The sequence below is a fragment of the Rhagoletis pomonella genome, unplaced genomic scaffold (assembly GCF_013731165.1).
Source record: "Rhagoletis pomonella isolate Grant_MI unplaced genomic scaffold, Rhpom_1.0 Rhpom_scaffold_00008, whole genome shotgun sequence".
NCBI lineage: Eukaryota > Metazoa > Arthropoda > Insecta > Diptera > Tephritidae > Rhagoletis > Rhagoletis pomonella.
In genome coordinates, this window is record NW_023458562.1 from 46,461,560 (window position 1) to 46,472,782 (window position 11,223).

Here is an 11,223-nt window from a genome sequence, read left to right on the forward strand (position 1 = left end):
CGTTCGCCAATGCAACCGTGTGGTCCCAAACCGAAAGGCATGTAAGTGTAAGGCTTCAGTTGTTTTTTGTTTTGTGGCGCAAATCGTTCAGGATCGAATTTTTTCGGTTCGGGATAGATCTAAATGAGTTTTAATAGTAAATAAAGTAAGAGGATGTATGTAGATAGAATGTTCGTTAAAAAAGTATCTACTAAATGTATTAACTGCAATAAATACCTCAGGGTCCATATGCAGCCCATACACCGGTATGTAAACGGGCATGCCTTGTGGCATACGAAACTTGTGAAACGGCTCCAGCGAGTAGCCCTCCTCCGCAGTGCATTGGCGGTCGAGAAAAGGTAAAGGCGGATACAGACGCAACACCTCATCGATTATCATTTGCATATACGTCAGCGAATCTATAAATTCTTGCGTCACTTTGCCCGCCGTACGACGCAATCCATCAGCGATTTCAACGCGCACACGCTGCTGCAAATCAGGCCGTTTAGCTAACTCATACAGTGCAAAAGACATGGTCGCCGAGGAGGTCTCAAAACCAGCTGTGAAAAAAAGTGCCGCCTGTGCAACCAACAGGTCACCCTCAAACACGAGTCCATTTGTGGAAGGGGTTTCTTTTGTAGAGTTCTTGAACTCGATGAGTATATCGATTAGATCATTACGCTTTTGACCCGATAGCTCGCGTTGTTGCATTACATAGTTGATTGCAGAACGCAGAAACTCGGTGGATGTTGGGGGTACGACTTTGAATCGTAGATAGGGCACCAAGTGCGGCATGAAGAAGACTACCATGAATTCTAATGAACGACGTAAGCTAAACTTGAAAACTGCGCGACCATGGCGCCGGAATTCGCCATTGGGATTTTTGAAACAGTTCGCTTGGACGCCATAGGCGACAGTGGCTATGACATCTGTAGTGTAAAGAGCGCAAAGTTCTTTCATTTCTAGTGTGAAGGATTTCGTTTCGGCACATACAATGGGTTGTGTGAGTAGATATTTGTCGAGCTCGCGACCGACCTGTAGTGGCAAGAAAAAGAAAAAGAATTATAGTAGGTGGATTAGATTACGTCAGCGGTGTTAAAGAAGTGACTTTAATTCATTGCAGTCACATTCGTTGACTAAAGCAGGGATCACACGATTTGTCCATTTTCACCATTACAGAGTAGTTCTGTTTGGAAAGTTGTTACTGAGCTGAACTCATTCTCCATACAAATTTCTAGACAATACCGCTCTGACTGCAGACTGGAAAACTTAAGTTATTAGTCTTTCCTGTTATTCATGACTAATTAATTATTTTTCAGTCTTAGGTGAATAATGAAATTCTAAAGCAAACTCTGCTTGCACTTCCTTATAGAATTAGAATACTTGTTTAGAAAATAAGTAACTGCACGCAAAATTTAAATTAAACTTCAGTTGTATATAAAATATTTAGAAAATGTCAATAAATTCCAGAAATTTTCAAAGAAAAAAATTTTTATTTGTTATAAATCTTAGGGCCATTTACTCCTTTCTAGGTAATTCTAACTTCCAGGTAAAAATCGTTATCGACGTTATTGACACCCAGCATGGATCGATAAAACAGTCACTGTGTTTAACTGAAGGATATACCTGCAGTTACTGTTAAGTAGGCGTGGTGCAAATGGCCCATAAAGTCCTAAGCATGACAAAAATATAGTAAGGTAGAACCGCTGAGAGTCAATTTTAAAATTCTTGACGTTTCCAAACAATTTAATTTTTAAATTTACTCACAAACTCACACACACATTTTCATTTTCAATCTCAAGCAACAACAATTTCGAACAATTTCAATTTTTTATTTTCACTTTTATATGATTTTAAAATGTTGGCAAACTTCAAAAAAAAATCATGGCCGACAAATTGAGAGAACGGTTCTACCTTGCTATGTTTTTATCATGGTTCTAAGGGCTGTCTACTGCTCTCAATCGAATCGAAAGGAAATCATTTTCTATCAAAATTTCTTAAATCAGTTTGCAACTCTCAAGCAAAACCTGCTCTTCCAAGCAACAGAAATAATCTGCCTTGTCCTGAGCATGGCCCGAAAAAAATTCACCCGAAAATTTGTATCCCGTCTTATAGTAAATACATGGAAACCAAACGTGAAAAGTGAACCGTTTCGGGGTAAATGAAACTAAAGTTGAATTAGAAATATGTATTTCTTGTGATAACAACATATGAAAAAGTAACAAACTGCCTTAGAGCAGCCCGGCCGGAAATTCTCAAGACAAAGCCCTGATTCCGTCTTGACAAGATTTCCGTAACTGAGATTTTCTCGAAAAGGCCAAAATAGGTTCAATCACGGAAATCACTTCTACAGATGTTTAATATATTCAGGCGATTAGAGAATCAGGACCTGCGCTAGTATACAAAAATTAATCAGAGAACATCACTTCTGGCGATGAACAGATTCTCTCCACAACGGTTATCTCTCATAGCGCCTGAACTGAAAATACCCCGCAACATCTTTCTTTGGATAACCAGTTCAGGTACTAGATAGATTTTCGCTTGCACGTTTACGTTGGCAACACCAGGACAGTATCTGTCATGCGGCAAACTTAAAAGGGTATCCTTGATGGGCACAGGATAGGTTGTCATGAAGCAAGTTTATCTTCTTAGCGCCTGGACTGGCTCCGCAATAATAGTTTTGCTTTGAGATAATCAGTTTTGTTGTTGGAAAGATTTTCTTAACTGGGATACTTTTTAGCAGTGCTTGGGCTGGCTGTGTCCTACAAAATCCTACCTGGAGTAACCAATCCTGTTGCTGGCAAGTTTTTTCTGAAAAGGGTTTTATTTTTTGATACCGCCCTGACAAGCGTTGGTAAGTGATAGCCATAGAATAATAAACTATGTATTAGCACACTGGATATTTTCTCCGAAGCTTAACTTGCTGAGTTGCTGTCAGAAATTCTTACAAAAGATCTATGTCAGTTTTCGATAAGGTCAAGTCTTAGATTTTTTATTAGGGACTGTATGGGAATTCTGATTAGTAATTCGACAGCTCCAAAATCACTGGCCAATGGCTGCTTAGAGCGAACGTAACCTTTGTGTCTAGCGCCTCGATAGTTTTCCTTGTCGGGCGCTAGACGGACGAAAGCAAATCTCACCAGCGCATGTCCAAAATGGAGATATATTTCTGGCTGAGAAGTTTCAAAATGAAAAAATAACAATGTTCCTTGAAAATTACTTTAGTACGTGTCCATTAACTTTCAGCAACAGCAAATTTTCGAAATTGTTGTCAGAAAGCTTTCTACGGCGTGAGGTATTTAGCAATGAAGCAAATGAAAAAATTCTTTCTACATGTAGTTACATTAAAACATCTATTGATACAGTATGTTATATGGATTTCGATACAACAGTTCGTTTTTTAACCCATACTTTGAAACTTAAGAGATAGGAATTGGGTGTATTTCTCCTTCATTTCTGCTTTTTGCAAATATATTATATAAACATTAGGGTGCCACACAAAAAAAGTTGTAGTTTTTCCGTCGGAATGATAAAATATATTATATTTTGGACTACCGTCGAAATATTTATGGAAAATGCTAAGATTTATGTGAGGCTACCCAATTTCAAATACCCCTAAAAGTCCAATATTTTTCATTCCGTTGATAAAATTTTTATGGAGACCTTTTAAGCTTAAACTCTTCTATCATCTAAGTGCTTTATTAGAAAAAATATTTTTAAAATCTAATTTATTTATAAAAAGCTAATTATTTGTAGGTACATTTTTTCAAATCAGTCGCGCTCACATGACTCTCACTATATTTCCGAAATTATCTGGCGATTGTCTTAAAATATAAAAAATTGTGTAATACCGATGGAAAAATAGTGCAGATTTTTTTATGGAGAGTGATGCACCCTAATTTACATAAAAGTAACACAGTAGCTTTAACCTGAAAACCTATGTATATGAAAACGGGCATAAGGATTTGCACTCACCTCTTCCACTAGAGGAAGCATGTGCTTTAGTTTCCCGCTAGAAAAGAATGGTGACAACTTGAAGCGCACTTCCTTCCACGCGGGATTGCGTAGAAAAAATATATTCAACGAACCCAGAGGATCCCCTTTGCAATCTGAATTGGAAAATCTAAAGCAGCCAAATATCAATACTTTCCATTGGCATTAAAGATCAATCTCACCTATCACAGAACTTTGAAAAGTCCTTCACCAAACATCGTTTTACCAGTTCTGGGTCCCGCAGTAAAATACCAGGCTGATTGAAGACATGTATGCCCACGAAAGGCTGCTGCCTCGCATCTGGATGATCGTAAAGGCTCTGCACAAACTCCGCTGGACTGCGTTGCATCGAAAATAAGCCACCTAAAATGCCCAGACCATATGTGGGACGCAGTTGCGGAACCTGTTGACGTTTCCAGTATTCATAGTGATAACGCAAGCAAGTGAAAAGTAAGCCACAAAGTAAAAGCAAGAGCAGCAGGCTTTCCAACCACATTGCGTAGGTGGCGGCGGCGCACAAAGAACTGAAACTTTAGGTGCTTGAAGTTAGTCGATTTATTTATTATATTGCAAGCAACAATACACATACCTACCCTGCAGTGAAAATCCATACCAGCACGTAAAAATACCAGTTCAATAACTAGTATGAGCTCAAGCGATCAGCGACATCTGCCTTTGAATTGTCTAAGCCAAAAATAAAATGTAACCACATAATTGCTTTTCTTACAAATATCGGCTGTAGCGCCCTGTGAAGACTACCGGTTCTGACAACGCAGGTTCGAACACGATAATATGATGTGGATAAGATTTTTCAAATTAATTCAATGAGGTTTAATACAATTATTAAATATTTGTGCCATCAAAATTAGATGACATTCAAAAAATATTTGTCCTAAAAATTTTTTTTATTATAATAAAAACTTCAATTAAAACAAAACTAAAATAACGAAAAAAAATTTTTTTCTAATAGCGGTCGCCACTTGGCAGGCAATGTCAAACCTCCGAGTCTATTTCTGCGTTGAGAAATAGCTTCTCTTAAAAATACATTTGATGTTCGGAGTCGGCGCAAAACTGTAGGTCCCTTCCCTTTGTGAGACAACATCAAGACGCACGCCATAAATCGGAGAAGCTCGGCCAAATACTAACATGCATATGTGTAAGCGCCAATCTATAATTACTATTAAAACAAAAATACATAAAAAATGAGAACAAAACTTACCCTACACGAGAACTTTACCTCGGGCCTCAGGAATGGCTCGCTAGTGCTTTGCTCTGCCGGCCACTGCGATTGTGAGAGCGGCGCGAGCAAGATGACATACTTTCACGGGGGATGAATTGGCAGACTATCCCGTGAATTGGTATGATGATATTAGTATTTCTACTGGTAGGTGCTGATGCATAGCCAGAAAAATTACAGTTCGTAGGATATCTTAAAAATACCAGTTGCTATATTGAAAAAGGATAGAACGTGAACTGAAACGCAAACTGCTAGCATTCTAGTTCAGAACTAGTAGCTTTACCTGCAGGGTATGTACATGCATAGATATAGCCACATACATTTGCATATTTATTTGACCTCGCTTTGTGGGAATGGATGACGTTTTCTGGAAGCGCTAAATATATATATGTAAATGTAGTTTTTGAATTGTATGGAATAAGAAAAAGCGAGTTTTGTAAGGCAGTTATGCGCATACATAAATATCGCTCATTGGTTGGAAGAATATCATAACTAAAAAAAAAACAAAGAAATGAGAGGGGAATGGCTTCAAAGTCTTGAGATAGGTTTGAGGCCTGAGAAAAAAAATTTAATCGAAAAACTATCCAGAGCACAAAGCTATTATCAAACCCTTAATTTGGCTTCTTACTTTGATCAAAGGGTGTGGCTAAGCCAGTGGCGGACCCAGGTAGGGGAAATTGGGGAAATCGAAATTCGAATTTGTATTATTTTACACAGCTGAAACCCTGTAGGGAAAACACGAACTAGTGAACCAGATTTCTAGTTCAGTACTAGTTCTTTATTGCCAAAAACGAACCAGTCCGAAAGTAACTAGTTCCGCCCCAGTCCAAAAGCAGTGAAATGTGGTACTTTCACTAAACTATTCTATTTTCAATTTTAAAAGCAGGGAAGGTAATCATTATGAGTAAAATAATTTAAATCAGCATTTAATCATTATTTTATGAATTATTATTGAGTTTTATTTTTTCGTTCAAATGGAAATAATTATTATTTTTGGGATTACAAATAATGATTATTTTATGATTTTTATCTTTTCGCGCAGAGATTATCATTAATTTTCAGTTTTATTTCTCCACTTAAAAATAATGATAATTTATAAAATTGAAAAGGCCATAAAGACGCAGCCTACTGAAATTTTTACCTGAAAAGTTTGGGTCTTATTCCTTTTATAAGGGTGCGGCTACCTCTCAAACGGATACGTCGGTTATCACGCTGGTATAGTTTTTGAGTTGCTTAATAATCATTATACTTAGTGATTCCATAAACAAAGGCCAAGATCCTGAAGGACGATTGAGAAAGGCAATGCAGTTGCAGAAAAAGAGGCATTTAAAAAAAAGTGTCAAAATAATTACCACTTTCTCACTAAATTTATTTAAAAATGCAAGCCACCAGAGCTACCTTTTTTTTAAGAAAAGACAAATTAAGTTTTTTTATGCAATCCACCACAGCTACCTTAATACAGTCAGTCAATAAAGTTTAGGTACAACGAATTTTTTACAATACGGGCAACTATTTTTTTAATATTTTAGTTTTCGGTAATTTTTTATAAAAATATGGTCAATTCTACAACAAAATCCCCAAAAATCAGAGTTCCAAACCTTGTGCAAAATTTAAGAAAATTCTGCAAAATTTCATTAAAATAATTCACTTTCTATTTACGCTCTCTAGAAAAAGTTTTTTAGTCCATCCAATTTTAGAATAATGAAGTGCAAGTGTGAGGAAGCTAGGACTTACCAAACAACAAAAAAAAATTGCTAAATATCAATGGTAAGTCCTAGCTACCTCAAACTTGCACTTTGTTATACTAAAATTGAATGGGCTAATAACTGAGTATTTAACTTTTTTCTAAAGAGTGTAAATTGCAATACTTGGATGGAAATCCGCAGTTTTCTATAATTTTGCATAAGGTTTGGAACTCTGATTTTTGGGGTTTTTGGTGTAGAATTAACCATATTTTTATAAAAAATTAGGGGAAAATAAAATATTTAAAAAATAGTTGCCGGTATTGTAAAAACTTCACTGTACCTAAACTTTATTGACTGACTGTATATCTTATTTAAGTTAAGTACGACAAAATCTTTCGAAGTACTTCATATACATATAAGTTTAAAAAAAAACTCAATTTACTTAAAAATCAATATGCTTAAATTTAGACAAGTAAGACAAAGTGAACTAATATGTTTACTTTTAAGCAGAACGCACTTTGGTTTTTTAATTACTACTTAAGTTTAATACTACTACTACTACTAATGAGGTTTATAAATTTTTAATAAATGCGTTTAAACATTTGTGATTGTATTGTCCTTCCTTCAACCGATCGTATTTAATATAGAAAGGAAATGTTTCGACAAGCCTGATTAGAAATGTAGATCTAAGGTGACGAATTTATAACAGGTTGGGAAGTATAAAAAATGGATGCAGATCGAACTAGATCTCATCTGTCGAATTAGGAACTGGTTTGGAACTAAAGAAAAGGAGATGCAAAACGAACTAGATCTCATCTCTCGAATTTGGAACTGGTTTGGAACTAGACCCAAAGGGATGCAACGGGGACAATTGACACTTCCTAGGACATCGAAATGTTAAATTCGCCAGTCGTTAGCATGCAAAAGAGAATTAACGCGTACTAGTCATGGTTCCAAACGCACTAGAACCGAACCAGTTCCGCACTAGTTCGTTTCCCTACAGGGAAGTCACAGCAAGTTTGAATCTTTTCATAGGTTCAGAAAACAACGAAAATTCCAAAATTTTGAGTTTTATAATATTATTAAATTTCTTGAGATTTCTTATTTTTAGGATAATTTCCAAAATTTCAAAAACTATCGAAATACGGAAGATTCTAGGAATTTTGGTAAAATATTTTCCACAATTTTGAGAATTTTATTTATCCTAAAATCCATCATAAATGTAAAAATGTGAAACATCACCAATAGTCGAAAAATTCTTGTGTGTAAAAAAAAGAAAATTCTTAGAATTCTAAAAGATATTAAAATTTTTGAAAAATTCCAAAATTGTTCCACTTTTCTGAAGTTTTCCAAAATTTTGTATTGATATAACAAAGTTTGAGAATTTTAAATTTTTTGAAAATTTTGAAAACGTCAACGGCCAAAAATTTTTTGAATCTTCATTACGAAAATTTTTAAAATTTTCAAAAACGACGAAATATGAAAATGTTTTCAGCATTCGAAAACTTTTATTTTCGTTTGATCAATTTTGCATATTCGACACTTTTACTTAGAAAAAATTTGTTAGAATTCCTACAATTCTCAAAATTTTTTAAAAATAAAAAAATTCTAGAAATCTAGTATTCATCGTTATATTGAATTATTTGGATTTACTAAAATTTCTAATATTCACAAAGTTTTGAATGTTTAGAATGTTGTTAAAAAGGAGAAACTTCAAGAAATTAAAAACTATCAAAACTACAAAAATTTTAAATTGCGGTGATTTTTAAATTCATATACACGATATATGTATGTTGAAAAATTTCGCCCCCCCAAGAATTGCTGCTGGGTCCGCCCCTGTGCTAAGCAATGTGGGAAATAGTAAAAATGCAAGCAAGGCTTTCTCCTTTCTCATGAAGAACTTTTACACGACATCAATGGAAGTGTAACAGTATCCATATAGTAAAAAATAAAAATAAAAAATGGATTATTACGTTCTTTCAGCGAAGTAGCTTTAGCTGCAGTACGTTCATACGTATTTGCATACATTTGTTCAAATATTTGCATACATTTAAGATGTAAGCAAAATGATACTATTGTTTGTGATTTTTCTTGCATTGAATAATTTATAAAGTATATTTATGTATGTATGTATGCATTCTTGTATATGTATTAGAGCTCTCGATTTTGTTCGCACATTTTCAAATAGCCCGGGTACCCTCCCTGCAAACCATTTTTTCAGAGTATTCTGAATTGTAGAGAAATTTGAAAGAATTCGTAAAGATCTCATCCGATTTTTTGCCGAATTTTCTAAAATGAAATAAACTGTGCACACTTCGATTCCTTTACGAAATTTCGGAAGAAAATCGGTAAAGCAATGAAAATAATGCTGCTATGTGAAGAATTTCTTGCAGAATTTTTTCAGAATTTTCTTTATTTTTCATACAGAAATTTCTTTACGAGTTCGTGTCAACCACCCTGCAGCCCTGCAAACCAAAGTTTCCGAAATCTTAACGAAATCTTTAGGAGTATCTGATTTCTGTAACGATTTTTTTCCGAATCTTCAAAGAAAATTATATGAAGTGGTTGACACGAACTCGTAAAGAAATTTCTGTACGAAAAATAAAGAAAATTCTGAAAAAAGTCTGCAAGAAATCCTTCACATAGCAGCATTATTTTCATTTCTTCACCGATTTTCTTCCGAAATTTCGTAAAAGAATGGAAATGTGCGTAATTTATTTCATTTTAGAAAATTCGCAAAAAAATCGGATGGGATCTTTCCGAATTCGTTAAAATTTCTTTACGATTCAGAATACTCTGAAAAAATGGTTTGCAGAGTATATGAGCAGCGAGTACTCGCACACTTGTTCAATGCTCATTACTCGAAAATTTTCGAGCATGAGCTCGAGCAATTCGATTTTTTTCGAGTAACTTGAGCAATGTTTTTTTTTATTATATTGACATTTTTGGTAGCAACTTTTTAAATTTTTCAATTTATTGATATATAATTAGATTATTAATTAGAAAGCAGCTGCTGACAAATACAATTTACAAATTTTCTTTTGTTTATGAAATTGTTCAAAAACTCGAAAATTTTGAACAAACATTTGATCTACTCGAGCAAGTTGGTTAATCAATTATTCGGTTAATCAATTACTCGAGTAATCAAGATTTTGATTACTCAAAACGATGATTAATCGATTTACTTGAAATATGATTACTCAAAAAAAATAATTTTGCTCGTTAAAAGAGTTTGCTTTGGAATTTGCTTATTTTCTTGTTTACATTCTGTATATGAAAAAAATTGTTTGCTTTAATTTTTGAAAACAGAAACGTTGTTTTCAAAGTATCAAGGAACTTTAACTACTTTATACATATGTAAAGAGTTGAAATGTTGATTACTCATTTTACTCGAAATGTTGATTAATCATAAAGCAAATTACTCAATTATTTTTGTTTTTGGTTAATCAAAAATCTTGATTACTCGAGTAACTGAACTTTTGAGTAATCATAATTTCCAATTAATCGAATAATTTAGTTATTTACTTTATGATTAATTAAAATTTTGAGTAATCAATTAATCGCACAGCCCTAATTTGATCAGTTGAGCAATGAACGAGTTTCGAGCGAGTATCGAGCTACTCGCATTGCTCGATACCCGGGTATCTAGAGCTCTAATATGTATAAATATATTACATATGAAATATTGAAGTTAATATAATATAAGCATGTGAGTCTTGGTTTTGCCGAGGACATAATCAAGATGGGCATAGTCACAATCATTAAAAAAGCAGGTCTCACTCGCGGCTGCCTTTTACCTTTCATGACAACCTTCTTTTGTGTGGTGAGTTCCAAACCTAGCACACAACCGGATCCCGGGTTTATATAGCGTGCTGCTAGCTACAAGACTGACGCCTACCGCACCTGCAGACTTCAACAAATACGTCAGAGTAGCCCCGTCAAAGCTTCCTTTCTTTATTTTGCTTTTGCAATATACCTTCGTGCAGATACTCAACAGCGACCCCCGCGTGGTTCAATATAATTGTTTGGACGCCTACTTTACACAACAATTAGACAACTAATACATATTTTCAATTATCTTGTCTCAAATTGTCGTATGTAAACGCAGCGTAAGACAAATGAAAGACAGATGGCAAGATGGCTCGAAAGATTTTTGTTATTCTAGCGCAAAAAAAAAGCTCTCTCATTCCCCACTCGTGATGAAAATCTATTTTTAGAGAAAGCGCTTGTACCTTAGTAAAAGAATTATATGTGCATCATGTTTTTCCTCGATTGCTCTGTATTAAATAATAAGGGTAAAAGTTTTTTGTGGTATGCAACTAGTATTTT

The 11,223-nt window shown here is 34.6% G+C and overlaps 1 protein-coding gene across 1 annotated transcript; it reads right to left on the bottom strand.

The window, feature by feature from the left end:
* Nucleotides 1-2: 2 nt before the first annotated feature.
* On the bottom strand, nucleotides 3-4,494 carry LOC118745321 (probable cytochrome P450 6g2; the record flags this gene model as incomplete). Its single annotated transcript, XM_036478846.1, has 4 exons — nucleotides 4,155-4,494; nucleotides 3,955-4,102; nucleotides 217-1,014; nucleotides 3-119 (listed from the first exon to the last, which is right to left on the bottom strand). Coding segments are annotated over exons 1-4 (1,377 nt in total), but the record flags the coding sequence as incomplete, so codon positions are not given.
* Nucleotides 4,495-11,223: the final 6,729 nt, after the last annotated feature.